The sequence below is a fragment of the Pteronotus mesoamericanus genome, unplaced genomic scaffold (genome assembly GCF_021234165.1).
Source record: "Pteronotus mesoamericanus isolate MK-2021 breed Mesoamerican mustached bat unplaced genomic scaffold, CSHL_Meso_final contig_40, whole genome shotgun sequence".
NCBI lineage: Eukaryota > Metazoa > Chordata > Mammalia > Chiroptera > Mormoopidae > Pteronotus > Pteronotus mesoamericanus.
In genome coordinates, this window is record NW_026555150.1 from 9,687,836 (window position 1) to 9,709,845 (window position 22,010).

Consider the following 22,010-nt stretch of genomic DNA (forward strand, 5'->3'; position numbering starts at 1 on the left):
ATAAGAAAACAAACCAATAGTATCAAATACCACACAAAGTCCTGGGAAGACAAAGTCTGAGAAGTATCCATTTTATTTAACAACCTTGGGTGCCGCTGATGATCTTGTCCAGAGCGGTTTCAGTGGAATGGTGGGGTGAAAGCAAAATGGGAGTGGCTTAAAAGAATCAATGCCAAGAATGTCTTATACATTACTTTGTAGCTATCGACAGCCCAATCTTGGGTGAAACTTTGTTACATAGGGAAGGAGTAACCTAGAGAGCTGCAGTGACAAGGGGGCACAGGATGAAAGAGGATTTTCTCCTTAGGAGGAAACTTGCTTTGTTCACTGACGAATCACAGGGGCGTAGCGCCATGCTGGCCACTTCGCCGGTGTTCAAAAGCCTTGAGCTGACCGGTGGCAGGTTCACAGGACGCCGTCCAACAGGAGAGCTGGAGCATTTCCTTTTGGATCAGGCACAGCGAAAGCTCGAGCCCCACTGTGGGCGGCTTGGAAACCAGGGGCCGGGAGGACGTACACCCGTGCTCAGGACACAAGAGGGATGGGTGGGGCAAACAAAGCTCCGCCCGCTAACAGGCTTTGATCTCCAAGCTCCTGGGTTCCCGCAGGCCCCTCCCGAAGCGACTCCAGTTCCTCGCAAGCCTGGGACGGGCCGGAAATGACGTGTCGTGTCGCGCGTGATTGGAGGAAACAGAAATTGCTTTGCGGCCGGTACGGAAATTGCTTTCTTTTCAGCTTCCGCTCCTGGTCCATGTGAGAGACAGGCTGCTGAGATGAGCGTGATACGGCCTGCGGAGAGGTGAGGGGTAAAGGTGGATGGGGGAGTCTGGGTCTCGTTGGAGGCTGGGTTCTCTAGAGTTTGAGATGTGGAAGCCGCTTTAAATAGATGACACTTGCCCCTCTCCCAGAACCTCGCCATTCGTTTCCGTTTCCGCGATCCATCCTTTAAAACCCTTTTAACTTAATTTGTTCCCAGCGCTCCTCAGCTTTGTAGCCTTATCTCTGTGATCCTATTGCGGCCTCTCCCTCTCCCGCTAAGTTAATTTGTTGCATTGCTCTCGTCACGTGACTCCTTTTTCTACTGCTGCTTAGGCGCGCTTCAGTCCTCTGCGCAGGCAGTGCCTGCGCTGTAAACTCCCTTGGAACCTTTGCTGATGGGAGCCATCTGCGACGTTTTCTCCTCTGATGTTTCATTCCCACCCAATAGGGGAAGTAAATATAATCAATTTAGCACGGCTTGCCTTGCGAAGACTGATAGAGGTTCCGTAATTTGTGTCTGGGTACCAATATCCTTAAAGAACCTACTTTGCCGAGCAAACCCCAGGGAAAATGGCTTACTCGGCTGCTTTCATCCAATCCCGTTTCCTCATTCCTGGGAACAAGTGATCAAGATGTCACTTCTGAGTAAGCTGCATCCATAAGGGTTTACTCCATGTGGAGGATGCTTAGAAATATTAATGGTGAGACAGCCTTGCCTCGAGGGCCAGCAACAGCATCTTCTGTCACCTTACCTAGGTTCTGATCTTTTTACAGCCTTCCATTGGTCAGTGGGAAACACAGTGCCAATCACCGAAGATGTTAGATTTCTTCATGCAGTTCTGTATGGGTACCTCCAACCACTGATCACCTCTTGTTAAGTTATTTAAAGTGATAATATTTCTCTTTTATTTCCTTTAACAGCCTTATGGCTTTAAGCAAACAGGAAGAACTAGAGGATTTGCCAAATGACCACCCCTTGAGCGCCAGTGAAGATGAGGTGGGCAACACTGCTAAACTATCATCTCCAGTTCTCTTCTGCCTCAAAATTAGGATAGACAGCACATTCCTGGAAAGGAAAGGGGTGTCAACATTGTTATATTTGTTCAGGTCTTACAAATAAATTGCAAACAATAATTTAGTGTTTCGTGTACAAGATAACTGCATTGACTGCTATGGGAGTTTGAAGACTATATAAAATATAGTCACTGTCTTCAAGTTGATTAAGTATAGTTGAATATGTAAGAACAAAACATATGGTCCTCATTATAGGATTTCCCTATTTCCCAGATTTGGATTTCTGTGGAGAGTTAAGTGTCTGACTGCAGTATACATAATTAAGCTGGATCTCCAACAGATGCTATGGAATTCCAACTCTTTATTCTCTTGACAAAACTACTTAGTTTTTGTTTTTTTCTTTAATATGAGAGTTTCTGTGTCAGATCACATTATATGTTCCATATGGAAAACCTATTCCCATAGCACTTTTCATCCCAAAACAGGTTAAGACAGGCATAACATTACCTCCCAGTTACTAAGGCTCTATAATGATGGAGTTTGGTTTTTGAAGCAGTTCTTTCAGACCTGTACACCAGACCTCACCTGACTCCCCACTGAACAAAAGAATGAGACATTTTACATGGGCTTCAATTTCCACACTTGTTTTTTTCTCTCTCCTTATTCTTACGGTTTTTCCTTTTCTGTTCCTAGGGGGACAGTGGAGAGCGAAAGCATCAAAAGCTTCTGGAAGCAATCAGTTCCCTTGATGGAAAGAATAGGTAACATTCCTGTCATTTTGGACAGGTTAAGACTAGCTGATTCCATGGGATTTATCTGCAACTAATATTCACTGAGTGCCTAAGACAATGAAGACACAAGTGCCAGCCTCAAGAGTATATACTTTGGAGATAGAATGCATAGGCCAATTTTGTGTCCTCTGTACCTCAATTTCTTCAGCTAGAAAATAAGATTAATAATAGTACCCACCTTATACGGTTGTCGTGAATTTAAATGAGTTAATAAATAAATGTGAAGATCTTAAACTAATGCCCAGCATATAGTAAATGTTACGTAATTTTTAGCCATTATTGTGTTAGACCTCTATGCATATGAATTTTTATTGAATCCACACTTACATTTTTGAAGCATTGAGTAGACATTACTTATCCCCATTAGAGAAGTTAATTGACTTGCCTCACAGTCACTGTGCTCATAAGTGGTCCAAGATCCAAGATTCAAATCCAGGTACGTTTGAATCCAAGGCCAATACCTTTTCCACTATGCCTCCCTTGTACTGCCTTCTGTTTTTAAGGGGTTAAGTCTACATTAAGAGATAGTTAGAATACCGAGTCCAGGTTAGGAACAGATTTCCTGGTTGCTTTGTGACAAAACCTAAATCTACAAGAGAAGTACATGAAACCAAAGCCTGTGTGAAGAGATAAGTATTTGTTCCCCAGCAAAATGTGTCCATTCCTTCTATATTCTGTTTTGCCTAAATTTCAGGCGGAAATTGGCTGAGAGATCTGAGGCTAGTCTGAAGGTATCAGAGTTCACTGTCAGTTCTGAAGGTAAGTTAACAAAGGAAGCTGTCTTTGCACAGAGCTTGTGGAGTTCCAAAAGTATAATGGTCACTTCACTCCCCCCTGACCCCCGCCGGACACCTAGGAACAGTTGGCTTTTTTTTTAAATGTGATTAATGGGTCATCCTATAAATATTTACCTTTAAGTGGGTGAAGAAGGGCAGTCAGACGTCCTTGAGTTTATTTCATTTCTAGAAGAAAGCCTAGAAGGCCATAGTCAAGGTCTCCCATGGAGCTTGATGAGCTACTTCTAGGATAGAGATACATGAATGAAGAAAGCTGCCTCTCATTAGCTTAATCATGTCCATGATTTCATTTTTCTTTTAGTTCTCACAGTGCTTTGAGTTCTGACAGGCAGATAATTTTTCCCACTGGAGCTTGAATCAGTCAGGTTACTTAAGGACCTTCACCTAGTACAGTGTTTCTCAACCTTTTCTCTTTACTGCTCCCCTGAGGAGCCTTTTTTTTTTTATGTTTGCTATCCTTTATTGAAGGGTCTCACATCCTCATGGGACTGCAGCCAAACCAGAGGTAGAAAGGTCCTCTAGATATAGCAGGTGGCCTGGGAGGGGAGGGGAATGACTTATGATCCCACTATACCCTCCTGGAAACAGAAACCACTGCAGGCAGGCAGGCAGACAGACAGACAGACAAGGGCCAGAGGGGAGAACTTACCTCACTAGGTTCTTTCCCATTTGCCCTCACTTGAAAATCAAGCACTGGCTACACAGCACCCCAGCCCCATCCCACCCATAGCAGCGTTTGTGGGACTCCCCTCTGCACCTTCAAGAACAACCTCTAGCACCAGAGTCCTGGCCAGGGATAGGGGCGGGGAGGCCCCAACACCCTGATGAGGTTATTCCCCCACTGGCCACCCCTGTCCACAGGCCCCCAAGTCCCAGAAGGTCGCACTGCCCCCACAAGAACTCCCTGGATGGAAGAGGCCAATCCCGGGGAGGGGGGTTCCATGCACCCTAAACCCCAGCACTTTTAGCTTAAAAAACAACTAGCCCCTGTAGCCCCTGCCATACCCAGCCCAACAGCCCCCAGGGCTCCACTACCCCCACCCCCGGCCCCATGCACTACTTCCCTGTGAATGAGATGGCAGTGCTCAGCCCCTGACCTCAAGGAGAGGGGGGCAGCCATGTGAGTCCCATATCCAGGGCAGAGAGGGCCTGGCAGGGGCCCCTTGCTGGGAGAAGAGAAGGTGCCTGAGGTGCTGCTTCCCCAGAAATCCTGGGGTACAGAGGCCCTAGGGGTGAGAGAAGGTTCCAGTAGGTGCTAGATGACATGGGGGGGGTGACAGGCTAGAGGCTGAAGGAAGAAGAGGGCACAGAGTTGCCAGGAGCAAACCAAGGTGAAGGAAGAGCAATAGGAGGCTGCCTCAAGGTTACCTGTGGAAGCTCAGCTTACAGGTGCTGAGGGCCTTCGCGGCCTCCTTCTCTTACCACCCTGGCTAGGAAACCAAATACTAAGGAATGTGATTTTGTTGGACAGGCTTAAGCTTCTGAGTGACACAAAACTTTGTATTAAGATTTTTTTCACATCCCCCCACCAAGAACCAGTTTCCACCCCTGGATGGGAGAGTGATTATCACCCCTATTGAGAATTTATGACCTAGTAAATGGCAGAATTGGGATTTCAACCTGATACCAAGTCTAGATGCCAAATCTTTTTCACCATGGTCACAACTTAAGTGGTTTGAATGAGTTACATTCTTCTAGTAACCATTAACTGTAACTTCCCAGAACAAATAACAATGTATTCTCCCAAGCTTCTTCATTCAGCAAATACTTTGTTTCTACTATGTTTCAGTTTCAGAATAGCACCATGATGCCACAAGAATTCTTAAAAGATGCAACACCTGACTAATTTAGTCAGGGGCACTGACCTCTTTTCCCTTATATTGCCACATAAAAAAAAAATGACAACAGCCAACATGATAGCCCTCCATTGTGAATGAATCAAAAGTATACCTATTTTTTGTAAGATCAGCCAAAACTTTTTTTTTTTTTTTTGGTGTGCTACAGAATTTTAGTAATAAGTTTATGTGTGTCGAGGGATCAAAAGGGTTGAAAATCACTGGTTTCAATATTGGGCTATAGTAAAGAGTAAGACACTGATCTCATGAGATGTGCATTTTATTGGGGATGGGGGGTGGAGACAAAAAGAATTAAAACAGGGTGATGCAATGAAGTACTAAGTGATGGCTTTAGTTTGGCTGGTCATGAAAGGTCTCTTAAGAGGCAAAAAGCTGAGATCTGAATGACAAGAAAAGTCAATAATGCAAACATAGGGGAAAGCATTCCAGGCCAGGGGGGACCTAGTGCAAAGACTATAAGCAAGAAACAGGCTCAGCATGTTTGAAGAACAGGAAGAAGGCTAGTGTGACTGGAGCATAGTGGAGGTGGGGATAACAAGGTTGGAGTGACAGACCAAGATCCCATATGGGACCAGATCACATAGGGTTGTGTCCTTTAGGTCGAGACAGTCAGCCTGGTTTTCATATCATTGCCTTCAACTAACTGGATTACAAATATTTGAAGGGGGAGAGACCCATAAAGTTCCAAAAAGGGAAACTTGAAATTGCCATGTGCCAAGCACTAGGCTGAATCCATGGAAATGGAGTGATATACCCTATGTAGCTTATATGGAAAATATAGGTTACATGCAAATATTATACCATATTGTGTAACAGACTTGAGCATCCTTAGATATTGATATCACAGGGAGTCTTGTAACCAATCTGCCATGGATATAAAGGGATGACTAATTCCAAGTATAAGGGAATTATATCCATTGGAGGATTTTCAGCAGGATCACAAAATGCTGTGCTTCATGTTTTCAAAATATCACTTTGGTTAATGTATGAAGAATGAGTTGCAGGCACAAGAGTGAAAGCAGAAAGACCAAGAGAGAAAGCAAATAACCTTTTTAAGTAAATAATTTTCTCCTTGTACCCTCCAAAATGTGTGAGAATGTAAGGAAGTGATGATGCCACTATGGCTAGTGATTAAAGAGAAATTATTTGTACTTCCCTGCACATTTGCCTGTCTGCCAGCGTTTTCTACTTAGGCATCTGCCTATGTGATAGCGAGACTTTGCCTCGCTTCTCAGCCTGACCAGAAAGCTTGGCCTTTCTACAGGATCAGGAGAAAGGCTAGTCCTTTCAGATCTGCTTGAGCCGGTTAAAACTTCATCCTCATTGGCCACTGTGAAAAAGCAACTGAACAGAGTGAAATCAAAGAAGACTGTGGAGTTACCCCTTTACAAAGAAGAGGTTGAGCGGGTGAGTTACAAAGTGTCCATATGGGAGAGAAATTGAGCTAAGGAGGAAAAACGGGGCAAGCCTGACAAATGCAAGGGGAAGTTGTGATTGCCTCACCGAGGAAAAAATTAAAACCAATTTCGGGGAAAATGCAGTCCTGAGAAGTAAGCACGAGTTAATCTCTAGCATCCTGATTATTCTTCCTGGTGCTAAGAAACATGGCTTCCTAATTTCCCACTTGTCCTTTGAGTTTGATGCCTAATTTTGTGGCTCTTTTGTGTACCTTGCCTGTTTCAGATCCACCGAGAAGTGGCATTCAATAAAACCTCACAGGTCCTCTCCAAATGGGATCCCATTGTTCTGAAGAACCGACAAGCAGAGCAGTTGGTTTTCCCCCTCAAGAAGGAGCAGTCAACCTTTGCTCCCATTGAACATGTGCTCAATGGCTGGAAGGTAAGTGCAATACAAAGAAACCATACCTTGGAAAGTGAGATTGTGCAGTGTGGAGATTGCAGGGTCTGCAGTTTATTTGGTTGGACGTGTTAAACAAATTCCGGCTGCAGTCACTGTAGTTTGTCAGTCACCCAGTTGCCGGTCACAGTGGCTATATAGTTGCTCTTATAGCATCAGTTTGTAGCACACGTGGTTATTTCTATGTTTTTGTGATAAAATATCAAATTGCCTGTAGAGAGGAAACATGTTTTCTTTTTGACACCCCAGTCTTTAAAAAACTTTTAAAATCACATTCTGATCTGGGGAAAATCGGGCACTCAGTGGCATTACTGATGCCTTAGTATGGATATGTGAGCAGCAGGCTCAAAGTTTGCTTGTGAAGGAACATCACGTTAAATTATAACATTGCTGGTAGAATCTTAGCAAGTACCTTATTATGACTGAGCTGTACAAAATAAAAAAGATTTTCTAGAGCTGAGTTTCTCAAACACTGATCCCTGGCAAATTTTTCATCCATCTGAAGCCAAAGGGTAATTGTGAGCATGGTGGGTGTAAGGTTGCCAGCTCTTTATTATGAGGTTATTCTTTCCACTTTAATGGTATTAAATAGCTTTTCTTTTATGGCATGATAGTAGTGCTAAAGGATGGAGTTGAGGGTGGACCAGTAGTTATGCTCTTGGCAGAATTCAAAGTTCTTCTACATGGTAATGCTACATGGGTCCTTAAAGTCTCAAGAATTTTTTGCTTTAGTCTGTGAACAAGTGCTTCAGAACAGCTAGCCTTTCTTTTCCATACACCACTGGTTATGGAGTCTGTAATGGAATATTCTGTCTTAATTTTTTTTTAAATGGGCAAAAAGAGCAGTGCCCAACCAAGAGCAGATGGCCCTGTTTATGCTTTTCCTGTTTTCTAAGAATCCGTCCATCCTCCAACACATGTGAGAATGGTTTTGTTTTTTCCTAAAAATCCAGGAATGGTAGTGTCCTGTATGTCAGGTGCTTGAAATAATTAAAGCTGATCAAACTAAACGTGGCTTGCTGCCACAGCTAGAAATTAAGCAAGTGGTTGCTTATTGCGGGGATAAGCTCTGTTTCTGCCATTCTCTTTCTAGGATGCTTCCTTTTGCACATGAAAAAGAGATCAGGTTTAAAGTGTGGCTGCAGGATGGAAGGGAGACTTTAGGAAAAAAATTTAAGAGGTAATATAATTTGCAGGATTCAAAAATATTGTAAAAGTAGAGATGATATAGAGTGAAAAGTCTGATCCCACCCCTGTCCCCATCTGATCATTTTTACCACCATACTTACCCAGTATAACCACTTCTATAAGTTTTTTCTGTTATTGCTAACTTAAGAATTTCACTGATATATTTCCGTTTACGTCATATTTACCAAAAATTAGTAGTGAACTACTACATACTCTTCTGCACCTTGCTTTTTCCAAATGACAGTGTAATGTTAGAGATCACGGGGAAATACTGAGTTGGGTATTAGGATGAGATGGAGGTGAAGGTTGCACTAATAATGGCACCCCTACTCTCTAGAAACTCCCTGTGCAAGACAGTGGCCCAAAGACTATCCATTGAATCTGCTGCACCATTCATGCTAAAACTCATTTTTGAAAAATGATGCCAGTGTGGCACAGAAATAAGGAAATGCTTAGGCCAGGGGGTACTTTCTAGCTAGCAACTCTCAGTTCTATTCTTAGAGCTTAAGAGTGTAAATTACTGCCCTGACTGATGTGGCTCAGTTGGTTGGGCATTGTCCCACAGAACAAAGGGGTGCTGGTTCGATTCCCGGTGAGGGCACATGCCTGGGTTACAAGTTCAGTCCCTGGTTGGGGCACATGCAAGAGGCGACCAATCAAAGTTTCTCTCTCATATTGATGTTTCTCTCCATTTTTCTCCCTCCCTTCCCCTCTCTTAAAAAAAAAGTCTAAAGTACCAAGGACTAGTAAATATACTAGTATTTCTGGAGATTAAGAATCGAGAAAGTCTGCACTATAGTTTTGGCCCAACTTCCTAAAATTCCATTGGACTCTAGCTGAGAAGAATTAAATGGGATGATGCATGTGAAAGCATTTGTAAACTGCAAAGTGCTAGCAATGATATAAGGCAACTTCTCCCAGCCTCTCCCCTTCCCTCCGCTAGCAGCCTACACTAGCATTTCCCAGAGTATCCACCTCAAAACCTTAGTTTCTCAATATGCTCTCAAAAGGGGGAGGGTGGGATCTCATCACTAGAAAACGCTGCCTGCCCCTCCTGGAGATTGGCAATGCACAATGTACGTTAGCCCTTTAAAGGCTATGAAAAAACAGTAAAGGAACCCCTTTTACTTACTCTAACCCAGAGCATACAGCGATATTACTAAAAATCAAATAAATTAAATTCTAAACTTTTTAAAAATCAAGTCAATCTTGTTAGCTGATGAAGAACATGCTCTGGGAAGGGCTGGTCTCCACTGCTGTCTGTGTTCTCTCACCTTCTTGCCCTACTGCCCTCCTGAATCTTCTTTCAAAGGCCATTAATGAGAGACCTCCTAGTCACCACATCCCAAGCCTTCCAAGTCTTCAGCCAGTTTGACACTATGGACACATGACATTGTTTAAAACTTCTGCCTTGGCTTCTGTGACATACTCCTGATTTTTATCTATCTGACTTTCTTAGTCCTTTTTATTCTTGGTCTGTGAATTCTGTGACTTTTGACTGTCGCCTGTATATGCTACAAATCATTCTCAACCCCTTCCTTCTTCTGAGCTCCAGTCCCAGATTCCATGACTCTCAGGCCTCACCTGAGTCTCCCCTATGCATCTTAAACTCCACACACAACAAACTCAACCTGGCATTTTCCTCTCCTGAGCTGCCAGACCCTGTACTACCATCTTCATTCTGAAACTCAGTCGACAGCACAACCCCATACCCCAGTCACTTAGGTTGGAAACCTCAGTCATCCAATTTCTACTTCTCCCATTAACTCTCCTCCCGAGCCCAGGCGGGACTAGTCTGTAAATTCTGTCTCTATAATAGCTCCCAGATCCCTGGTTCCTATTTTCATTTTCAACTTTCATTTGCCACTTTACATACAAGGTGGGGGCAAAAGTAGGTTTACAGTTGTTTGTGTGGAAAATAATGCAATAATTAATAGGTAATAATATAAGTATAAACTCTTGTTTTGTGTACTGACACCTGTAAACCTACTTTTGCCCCACCCTGTACATCCCCTTACACAATCACCAGGATTTTCTTTCTGAAACAGAAAACCAGTTGTCGCTCACCTGCTTAAAATCCTTCAAAAGGCTCTCCACTTAGAGAATGAGACAGACATACGTAGCATTTTAGCTGAATTGGGTAACACATTGTTCCCTTACACATGTCTCCCTTCCATATATCTGTGTTGGCTTATACCCATCTCTGCACTTGGCCCCCTCCTTTACAGAATTGTATTTACCCCTCAAACAAAGCTTATTTCAAAAAGTAAGTCAAGTCTCTTCCTTCCCCAAGCCTAATCCACCCCTTGATCAGAATTCATTGTTCCTCTGTGATTACTCCTATGGACTAACATTTAACCTATTATGTTGTTAGTGATGCATGTGCCTCTTTCCTCTGAAAGGCTGTGAGCTCTATGAGGACAGAAATGATCTTAATCAATTGTGCATTTCAGCACCCTCTACAAGTACCTGGGATGTAGCTGCAAATCATTAAATGTTTGTAAATTGAATTGAATTGGAGGGAGATTACAACATTGTAATATACATCACTTTGCAGCCTGTGATTGATCACTACTGCAAATACTAAAAAATGGAAGGACATCTACCTTTACTATTCAGTGGAATAGGTTTATGGTTAAATCAATAGCAATGTGTAATGTATGATGATGTGTGTTTGTGCATTTGTCTAGATATTTGTAAGTTTGATAGTGACCATGATGTATATGGCTGTTGAAGAAAACCACGTATAAAGTGTGTATGAGGTTTGAAACTGGCTCTGTTGCCCAGGGCTATCTTTGTGCGTTGCCAAAATGGACCATGTCATGAGCAGCCTCATTATTTTAGCCATCCTCACACTATCACTCAAGCAATAAATGGGGTCTTTGGCTGACATGTGAAGTACCTGGTTCACAGTCCATTCATTTCATACATATAGAGACTACCAAGCATGCGAAGTTAACTGGTAACTGAGGAATTAGGACCAGAGTTGAAAGATTATTCAAATTAAATTTGAATTGTCAGGAAGCAGGCTAATTATATGAAGGTCATGCGTGTGGGTTTTTTTTTAAGATTTTATTTATCTTAGAGAGAGGGGAAGGGAAGGAAGAAGAGAGGGAAAGAAACATCTATGTGAGAAGCATCGATCAGCTGCCTCTTGTATGCAGCCCAGCTTGGGACCAAACCCAAAACCCAGGCATGTGCCCTGACCAGGAATGAAGCCGGTGACATTTTGCTTTGCGGGATGACACCCAACCAACTGAGACACACAGGTCAGGACGTGAAGGTTATGTTTTTAAAGGCAGTGTCTTTTTGTGCTCACCTTAGACCTAATCTCCCCTTTCCTCTAGAAATATTTTTAAAAGGAGGCTCATATGAATCTGAGATTCCTAACTACATCGTATACATAACAACACAGGGACCATTTAGTTTTGCAGCTATCAAAACCAACATTTGATACCGCTCTGCCTCTCTCCTGCCAGCATTTACCTTATGGGCGTCCTGCTTCAATTCTTAAGAGAATGGCATTCTGTTTTATATACATGAATAATTTGAACACTGAGTGATACCCTCAGTAATATTAGAGAGCAGTCTCAGAGTCCCCTTGCTGAAGTGGTCTTAAGTCAGAATAAGGTAAGGCTTTGTCTCCACAGCTAGGCAGCAAACCCAGAACCCCTTCTCTTGCTGTAATAGCCAATCCTATCCAGTTAGTGTTTCCAATTATGGTGTCAAAGTAGATTGTCGTAGGGCTGGATATAGGGAGACTGGGAGCACGGCTTAAGACTCAGAATATTTTGTTACCTCTTTAAGGCAAGAACTCCTCTGGAGCAGGAAATTTTTAATCTCCTCTCTAAGAACAAGCAGCCAGTGACAGACCCTTTACTGACTCCTGTGGAAAAGGCCTCTCTCAAAGCGATGAGCCTGGAAGAGGTAAGTGTGATAGGCCTTTGATACACCCAGGCAGGGTCTGTTTCTCCCAGCATTTGCCCACAAGCCCGGGAATCACTGTAAATCTCACTCATTGTAGGCTAAGATACGCCGAGCAGAGCTTCAGAGGGCCCGGGCTCTGCAGTCCTACTATGAGGCCAGGGCTCGAAGAGAGAAGAAAATCAAAAGCAAAAAGTAAGGAGATATACCTGAAACCTATATAATTTTGTTAAACATTGTCACCCCAATAAATTCAATTAAAAAGTAAAAAACGAGACTCATTCTAACTAACCTTGGGTTCCACAAAAGAAAGTGAGGTGGATAATCACAAGTCTTTAGGAAAGAACCTTTGATGTGGGTGTGGCAATTGGGGTCATATAGAAGAGGTCACAAATAAGAGTGATGAGCCTTTTTTCCCCTCAGACCAATCTCGTAAAGTTTTGCCTGCTTCAGTAGTGCCCTCTCCTCTGGTTTTCTGTCTTGGTTTTGCTAAAGAAAAAAAAAGGACTGTTTGATTACTTTCTCTCCTTTCCAGGACATGATGGAGTGATTCTGCAGAATAAGCTCTGAATTCTACAGCTATTGAGGCCAGGGGAGCTTCCTTCCAACCTTTTTGCTTCTTTGGAACATGTTCTATTCTTCCCTTATACTATAGGAGCAGAGGAACCCTTTGCTGAGCAAAGGTCTGCCCCTGTGGGCTGCAGTGACTGAGAGGCCTACCAGTTCTCTCAGGTCCCAAACTTGGCTCCCTCCAGTCACGTAGCTCTGTGACATCCATTCTGGCCTCTGTATAGGGAAACCCCTTGGGTAGTGGGGACACTTGTGCGTGTGGCATCAGTGTTTCCACTAAATATCTTTCCTCATACCCCTCTCATTACCCTGTAGGTATCACAGAGTTATGAAGAAAGAAAAGGCCAAGAAAGCCCTAAAAGACTTTGAGAAGCTGCAGAAGGTCGATCCTACTGCTGCACTGGAAGAACTAGAAAAACTCGAAAAGGCCAGAATGATGGTGAGGCTGTCTCTTGCCCAACCCCTTGAGCCAGCTTTCCCCAGAAAGTGGTAAGGATCTCACTCTGACCTTTCTTTCCAGGAGCGAATGAGCCTTAAACACCAGAACAGTGGAAAATGGGCAAAGTCAAAGGCAATTATGGCCAAATATGACTTGGAGGTAAGAGACCGTCAGGATGAGAGAATGGGGGGAATTGGAGGAAAGGAAATAGAGTTGGTAAGAGCCATGAGAATGAGTGGAAAACCAGGAATCTAAAAAGGCATCAGAAAATATTTAAGGCAGAGAGCAAAATGACAGGAACAAGGTGGGAAAGAAGAGATGAAAGGGGAAAGAACATTGAAGGCAAGTCTAGTTAAAGAAGAAGAAAAGAGTTTTTGGTTTGTTTGTTGGTTTGTTTGTTTTTACCATGTTTCACATGTTGATTTCATGTGGACACAGATTTTGTCTTCCATTATATTCCATAGCTATTAACACAGTTAACACATATTGACACATATTGAGAGGAGGCAGCTTTAAGAAATGGATCCTGAAAGGTGTTATTGCAGTCACTAATGGCAAGGCATACGTGCTGTGACTCTTTCCCCCAGGCTCGCCAGGCTATGCAGGTTCAGTTAGCCAGGAACAAAGAACTGACGCAGAAACTCCAAGTGGTCTCTGAGAGCGAGGAAGAGGTGGAAGGTGTGGAAGAAGAGGGTGAACTCCTTGTCCCTGATGCGGTGAATGAGGCACAGATGACTGCAGATGGACTAAATCCCTGGATGGTCAGGAATCACCCTGGTGACGCAAAAGAGGCCGAAATCCAGAAAAACCCTGAACAACTTCCAGAGCCCATGGCCGATAAGGCTTCTGAAAGTGAGGGGGAAGAAAGACCAGTGGCAGAGGAAGACGTTCTGTTGAAAGAATTTGAAGAAAGGCGATCACTTAGGAAAACATCGGGGCTTACCCAGGACGCCAAACCAGTGGACAGGCAAGAAACAAAAGGTAAGTTGTGGTGGACTGGAAGGGAGAGCTTACTGCAAGTGCTGCAGACCAACTGTGAGAGGAAGTCTGTGCCCACCCACACACAATGCACAATGATGAGACTCTAGGGACTTTCAAAAGAGTGCCCTGGGTCCCTGAAGAGAAAATAGATTATCATAATTACCATTTTCCCTCAACGGCATTTAATAAGTGGTCATCTGCATGGCTGTGCGCTGTGTGTTCCAACACGCTTTCTGCTCTTGAGAGCTTACAATGTTCAGAAAGACAGGACTACACCATCCTTGAAGCCAGGGCAGGACTTAACATTGCTGGTACCCACGGCAGAGAGAGTTGCACATGGTGGGATGCCAAATCTGAAAACCATTCACACGCACAGACATAGGTGGATTTTGAGGCATTATAAACTGTCTTCAAATTGTGGCTGTAGTGTTCTGTTTTGTTTATGAAGTAGGAGTGGCACTTTGAGCATTTCATAAATGCTGGTTGATACATGATACAGGTAAAGGCTTTCTGGACAGAAATGAATGACTCCACAAGGTACATGGTAAATTAGAATTTTTACCCTGTGCTCAGACTTGATTTGCATAGTATACTTTCTACCTGTTATCTTGAAGAGATTTTACATTAACAATGTTAGGTTAGCACCCTTGAGACAGGTCAGAGAGCTGCCATCCTGGGGAGAAAGCAGGTCCTTAAAGCCTATTGAAGGAACTACCTGCACCCAGAATCACCTAGCTCTCTGCACAGAGTCTCAGGTCTGATTGTATTTTCTGCTGAAATAATGCATTTGGGTGACACCAAGAATCTTTTTCCATGGCAAAAAATTAAAAGAGCTGTCATTTAGAATGTACTGTAGGGCCTTTCAGGGTTTTCAGTTGGAGAGTTCTGGGGTTAATATAATAGTTACAAGCTGTCATTTCCAAGAGGATTTTGGAGGACAGCGGTGTTGCTGGCCAAGATTTGGGGACAGTCTCTCTACAACTGCAGGACACCGGCTGCATCCTTCTGAGCTCCCTCCAAAGCTGGCCATCTAGCTAGATGTGTAGAGCAGTTGGTTGTGGCGTGAAAGGTAGGTTTGTGTTTCCTTGGATGATAAATAAAGAGAATATTCCCAAACTTTTGAGGAAATAGTGGGACGCCGTGGACCCCAAACGAAATGGGTAAGGAAACTCGATCCTTGAGGAATAGACATATTTGTTTCCAAAGGCCAGCTCTCAAGTACATTCTTCCGGTGGCTTCAAGCCAAAGCTAGAAAGCAGGGTGCACTTGGGAATGGAGGCAACTTGAGTCAATGCAGAGGGCAGCTGAGAAGTGTGTCATTGCCATGTTTTCTTCAGGGTTCTCAGAGACTAGTGGTTTTTACTCAGATATTGCTGGTTACTGGAAAATGTGAGCTACTTGACTCAACCATGACAGGTTATATAATGCTGCTCTAAGATAAAACAGTGCTGGATAAGATTTTTACAAATAGAGTATTACAATGTAAATTATAATAGTAAGTCACAATTTTTAGGGATTACAAATATTAAATTACAATGAAGTTACATTCAGAGACCACCTGTTAGTTAAAAAAGCCTTTTTAAAATCTGGGACTTGGGCTCCCAGTTGGGGCCATGCGAAAAGCAACCAATCAGTGTTTCTCTTGCACGTTGATGTTTCTTTCCCTCTCTTTCTCCCTCCCTTCCCCTCTCTCTAAAAATAAATCTTTTTTAAAAAAATAAAATAAAAGTTGGGACTTGGGGCCATCTTCCCAAGCAGGGTTTACTGTATGAGGAAATTAAGCCACAGTTCCTGTTATAGAGTGAGTCACTGGCAAATCTGGGAATAGGGCCCAGGATATCTGCTTCCCAACATTCTGCTTTTGACTCCTCAACTCCGTTGCCTGTTACTTGACAGGTAATGATTACTGAGCTCACCAGAAGACCCAACAAATGGAGTCTTCTCTTCATTGGGATGCCTTTCATGGTGCCTAGCACCCAGGGAGTGCTCCAAAAAGGCTCATTGAGAGTGCTCAACAACTGTTCATTGGCTGGGCAACTTCCACAACCTCCTTTTCTGACAGATTTCACTTCTTCCTCCAGATGCTAGCAGCCAGGAGGTGCTATCCGAATTGAGGGCACTGTCTCAGAAACTCAACAAGGACAAGCATCAGTCCAGGAAGCAAAAAGTGAGTTCAGCAAGGATGGTTTTGCCAGTCCAAAGAGAGGATCCTGCCCAGGAAGAAGAGGAGCCCCTGTTGCTGCAGAGGCCCGAGAGAGCAGAGACTCTGGAAGAGCTAGAGGAGCTGGGCAAAGAAGGATGCCTTCAGAATAAGGAGCTTCCCACATCTGCGTTAGAAAGGCAGCAGTTGGAAAGAAACCCAGATAATCAGCCTGGTGCTCCCAAGGAGAAGAAAAGGAAGGAGCAAATGATTGACCTCCAGAACATCCTAACCACAAAGTCTCCTTCCGTGAAGTCTTTGGCAGTTCCCACAACAATAGAAGAGTTGGTGAGCAGAGCCAGAGTCATGGGCCATTGTGGGGGATCAGATCTGGTGCACAAAATGACCTTGCACAAGGAATAGAATCAGTGAAGTTTGTTGTGCTGGGATCACATTTCAGTAGTTGAGAGGCCAAGAACAGTATGAGGCCAGGCTGGCCCAGGTCAGTTTGGCAGGTGCAAATCTGTGAGTGCCACCGAGACTCCCACATCCTAAGTCCTGGGCCACCAAATCCTTGGGGTTACTCTAAAACTGCCCTCAGAGGGAAAGGGGGGCCACTCAAAACTCTGATGAGATCCCAGGCAGGGCATTCAAATGTGAATCATTGAGTTCTTGCCTAGGTTTTGCTGCACGCAGTTGGATCTCAGGTGGTCCAGGACTCCCTGATTAAGTAATTGAAATTGCTCAAATGAGGAGTCCTGGCCTGTCTTTTCAGGGCTATAAACTGGAGGATTCCTACATTCTGGCCAGGCTACTTGGACCTCCTCCTCCTACCACAGAATATTCATTCCTCCACCCTGCAGTTTCCTTACTGAAAGTTTTAAAAATTTGTGTCATATGATAATGAGCTGGGGATTTTTACCCTAGAGAGAAGAAAATTGGAGCATGATTGGCTAACCAATCTGTATTGCAAGCCCATCATTATTCAGCGCTTTCCCCCTAGAGGGCGCTAAAATGTCACAACCCAAAATTCAAGCTTTCTTGCCTGAAGCACCACTAAGGAAACCTGTAGCCACAGAACCTCCCAACCATGGTATCTTCTTCCTTGAAGTCTTTGGCAGTTCCCAGAACAATAGAGGAGTAAGAAAACAGAGCCAGGGTCTCGGACCATTGTGAGGCATCAAAGCTGATGCAGAAAGTGCCAGAAAGGAAATTTTGTGGTTAGGAGGTTCTATAGCTCCTCCTTTGCCCCAAGCCCCCTTCTCTGTTCTCACTGTTGTTTCTTCCCAGGAAGATGAACAGGAGAGAGATCAAAAGCTAATGATAAGAGAAGCTTTTGCTGGGGATGATGTCATCAGAGACTTTTTGAAAGAGAAGAGGGAAGCCGTGGAGGCGAGTAAGCCAAAGGACATGGACCTGACTCTGCCTGGCTGGGGCGAGTGGGGTGGTGTGGGCCTGAAGCCCAGTGCCAAGAAGAGAAAACGGTAAGAACAGGGAAGAAAGCCTGTCAGAAGGGCACGAGGTTTTCCCACCTCATCCTCCCAAGCCCTCCCTGCCTTTTTTTAAAAATATTTATTTATTTTTAGAGAGAGGGGAACGGAGGGAAAGAAACATCCATGTGTGGTTGCCTCTTGCGGGCCCCCCACTGGGAACCTGGCCTGCAACCCAGGCCTGTGCCCTGAGAATCAAACCAGTGACCCTTTGCTTCCCAGTCTGGTACTCAATCCACTGAGCTACACCAGCCAGGGCCCTCCCTGCCCTTTTGACTAAGTTCTTAATGCTCTTAGACATCCTGCTTCTACTTTCCAGGTTTCTCATTAAAGCACCTGTGGGTCCTCCCAGAAAAGACAAGAATTTGCCAAATGTGATTATCAATGAAAAGCGAAATATCCATGCAGCAGCTCACCAGGTGAGGGATGGAGAGCTCCTTAGCTGCCTCCTATTTGCTGACCAGCTCTGTTACTTAGGAGGAATATTCTAGTCCTCTGTGGTCTAGAGGGACGTGTGATCTTGACCACGGAGTCGAATCTATTTTTGTTTTTACTAACTGGCTCTGAGATGAATAATTCCAGATCGACTCTGCTGTTTGAATTACTGACCTGGAAGAAGGTTGAGACTTACAGGATAATCTTTGCAGCAATGGTGAGGCCCTCAAATCTGTGTTTTCAACTAGTAGCCCAGATAACGCTGATGCAAATGTGTCTCACCACAGAAAGAATTACTGTTCTTCAAACTGGTTTTTATAGGCAAGGTAATGTTCAAAGGCTATAAAATTTGAGCTACATCTTAAGAAAAATGAAGACAAATGGGTACTTGTTCAGGGTAGTATAAGAATTTTAAATTGTGTCCTATGATAATGAGCTAAGGTTGTTTACCCAAGAGAGAAGCAAATTTGAGCAGTATATTTGAAGGCTGTCATGTGGAGTAGAGTCATATAAAGTAGAAGTTAGAGGAAAGGCAGAGTTCAATCCAAGGAAAAACTTTCTGCTAGTCCTGAGAGAATTTCTTGCTCCAGAATATGAGCATGTGTAGAGAGGGCCAGAAATGAGATTAGATTCAATGACCTTCATGTTCCCTTCAATTCTGAAAGTCAGCGACCCTTGGATTTGTTCCAAACCAGTTTAATATTCAAATGACTTATATTTTTCTTTTTTAATGTATAATCTTTATTATATTTTTTCCCATTAGCACTTAGTCCCCTTAGACCTCCCTCCCCCCAGAAATCACCACACTGCTATTTTTGTTTCTGAAAAAAAAAGGGGGAAGGACTATTTAATAGGTACAAAAGAGGTGAAGAAATAGCATTTCAATAACACTTTATTGATTTCATTTTGTAAACCAGTCACTGCGGAAATGGAATTGTGAACACTGTAATCCCAGTTGAGGCCATGTAACCAGAAAACAAGCAATGAACAGGCAGGTATAGGATAAAAGAAAGAGAAAAGGGGTGCTTTGCCAGGCCAGGATTCTAGCAGAAGGGCAAAGGACCTCAAAGATCACCCTTCCCTTCCAGGATCTTCTCTATTTTTTTTTTATAAGCTATTGACTCAAGCCCCAACATGCAATAGAATAAAATGTGCCTCAGGGGTCGGGGAAAGACCTTCTGAGGTTAAACACTCTGGCCAGGTGTTTTGTTTTGTTTTTGTTTTTTTCCTCTTGCCCTGGCTGACAAGTAGAGATGTAGCTATCTACCCCAGTAAAACATTCCCTTAACCTAAAGAGAATCTGTCCATCAATGCCATCAGCACCACCTGGCAGTGCTCAGCTTTTCTTGAGTGTTCCACTGAATATTCCCAAACACTACTGATCATAACTTCCCCATTTTTCTGCTTATATCTTTTTGCTCCTCTTTGGCAATTGGGGAAGTGTTTAAAGATTATTTAAATGTCTGAAGATAATGCTACAGTGAGTAGAGAAGAGTACTGGGCAAGGAAAGGAGTCTAGGTTCTGCTCTCCCTGCAGCTACTTTTTTCTTGGGTAAATCACTTCCTTTGTCTTAATCCAAATTCTGAGGAGATGAGAGAGATGACCATTAACTTGGGCCTTCCAGTTTGGACAGTGCGATGCCAAAGAAGGATGAAACTAAGTGCAGCAGCCTGGTAGAGTTTAGGATTCAGGAGTAATAAACCTTTCGGGTCCTTAAAACATCAGTCGTGACTATCAAGGAGAGGAAAGGAAAGGATGGAGAGCATGGAGTAGGTAAGTGGGTCATAAAATCCACAGGAATACACAAATGCCCGGGTGTTTCTTACAGTTGCAAGTCACAAGAATACGAAGGTTGTGTAGAAGACCCACTGGAGGCCAGCAGCCCTGGCGCTCCTGTAGGGTTCCTGCAACCACAGGGGCAGTGTCAGGGTGGTTTTCCAATCCTCAGATTGATAGCTAAGCCTGGGGAGAGGGGGCATCCTAAATCCAAACGAGGCCGCTGTACTCCCAAATGTTCTCAAGCAGATGAGCACTCCTACGGTTAGATGGGGGGCATTGGGATGCCTTGACCTCTCAGTAGCTTCACCCGCTGCCTCCATCATGTAGATCTGTGGCCTGTCTGCCAGCACTATTTGACAAGTTGCCATTATACAACTGCACCCCAGGCCTGGCTCGTGCCTAGTCACTCTGCCTTCCTTTTCAGGTGCGGGTGCTTCCACATCCATTTACCCACCATCAACAATTTGAAAGGACCATCCAGACCCCTATAGGATCTACATGGAACACCCAGAGGGCCTTCCAAAAGCTGACTACGCCCAAGGTTGTCACCAAGCCAGGCCATATCATTAAGCCTATAAAAGCAGAGGATGTGGGCTATCGGTCTTCCTCAAGGTCAGACCTCTCTGTCACACAGAGGAATCCGAAACGACTCTCCGTACGTCACAAAAAACAGCTGAAGAAAAACTCTAAAGATTGAGTTGCTGGAGGAGTGATATCCTGGTCCCCAGAACCGGGAGCCCCAACTGCTCCTCCATTGGCCTGGTTTTACTTTGAGCTACAGGATCAATTTCAAAATTTGTTAGCATGCTGTGGCTGTAGTTAAGCTGCATTTTAGAAATAAAGGCGTTTTTATCTCTAACTGGAATGTATTCTGTGTTGTCTCCCAGTTCAATCATTTTCAAGTCAAACAAGACACCTTTGGATGTTTCCCATTGCACTTCTCCAGGTATACTTGTCAAAGGAACCTCATTTTCTCATCAAGAATTATGTAATTAGTGCTAAATTGAAGTTACCCTAGTTTATGATCTTAAATACATCACATTGACATGATCCACCATTAACCAATTTATTTTTTTTAGACTCAGGGATAGTGACTAATTGTATACTCTTAACCTCTGAACCTAAAAACGGCATGCACAATCCATGCAATTAGATTTTGGGCTGGTCCTAGAATGGTGTTGAAGGTAAGGTCAGCTTTAAATCTAGCCACTATCATTTTCTTTGCATGTCAGCCTCCCAGCTTGCACAGGTCTTAGAGAAGTTAGCATTTATTTTCTCATTCTTAAGACAATGAGGTTTTACCCCTACTTTACAAATGAGGTAGAAGCAAAGCTCTATTCCCTCTTAACCAGGGCCATCTCCTTCCCACTGATTCAAAGAATACTTAATTCAAGCATTACTTTGCTCTATGACAGTTTACCTAGGCTTCTCAGCTCTGAGGAACCTGCATTTCTTTGGGTGACAAGAAATGGGACAGGGCCCCTACAGCCTAAATTTCCTCACAAGGAATTGGAGAAACCCCTCCTGATTGCAAAAGCATGTAGCACTACTGCACTTCCACCTCCTGCCCTTGAAGGTTAATGCCCCCAGCCTTTGTAGACCAAGATGGGTTTGTTTCTCTGTGTCACAGACCCCTCTGAGAATTTAATGAAATTATGAACCCTCCCTAGAAAAACGCACAAACAATATACCATCTTACATACAGTTTGAGGAGCTTTACAGACACTTGGAATCCCTGGGCCAAAAGCTCTCTGCCACTGAGTTTTCTTCTGCAACCCCCCCACCCCAACACGGCCCTCTTTTCCAAGCACACTGCTCTCCAAATGAGTTCCAAAATGTTTAGACCTCCAATGTAACTAGTCCTGATACCTTTATTTTATAGGCAAAAGATTTCAGAGTAGAGTGAGGTCTCCAGTGTTACACATTAAATTAGTAGCTGAGTAGGCACTAGCACCCTAGACTAACTCCAAAGCCAAAAAGCCACGCCAT

The 22,010-nt window shown here is 43.7% G+C and overlaps 1 protein-coding gene across 1 annotated transcript; it reads left to right on the plus strand.

The window, feature by feature from the left end:
* Window positions 1-728: 728 nt before the first annotated feature.
* UTP14A (UTP14A small subunit processome component) lies at window positions 729-20,865 on the plus strand. Its single transcript, XM_054577008.1, has 15 exons — window positions 729-799; window positions 1,681-1,756; window positions 2,467-2,534; window positions 3,259-3,323; window positions 6,482-6,624; window positions 6,901-7,056; window positions 12,070-12,189; window positions 12,287-12,381; window positions 13,072-13,195; window positions 13,277-13,354; window positions 13,783-14,176; window positions 16,258-16,664; window positions 17,607-17,800; window positions 18,126-18,225; window positions 20,446-20,865. The coding sequence occupies exons 1-15, from the start codon at window positions 774-776 to the stop codon at window positions 20,716-20,718; spliced, it is 2,319 nt and encodes a 772-aa protein (XP_054432983.1). The 5' UTR covers window positions 729-773; the 3' UTR covers window positions 20,719-20,865.
* The last annotated feature ends 1,145 nt before the right edge of the window (window positions 20,866-22,010 follow it).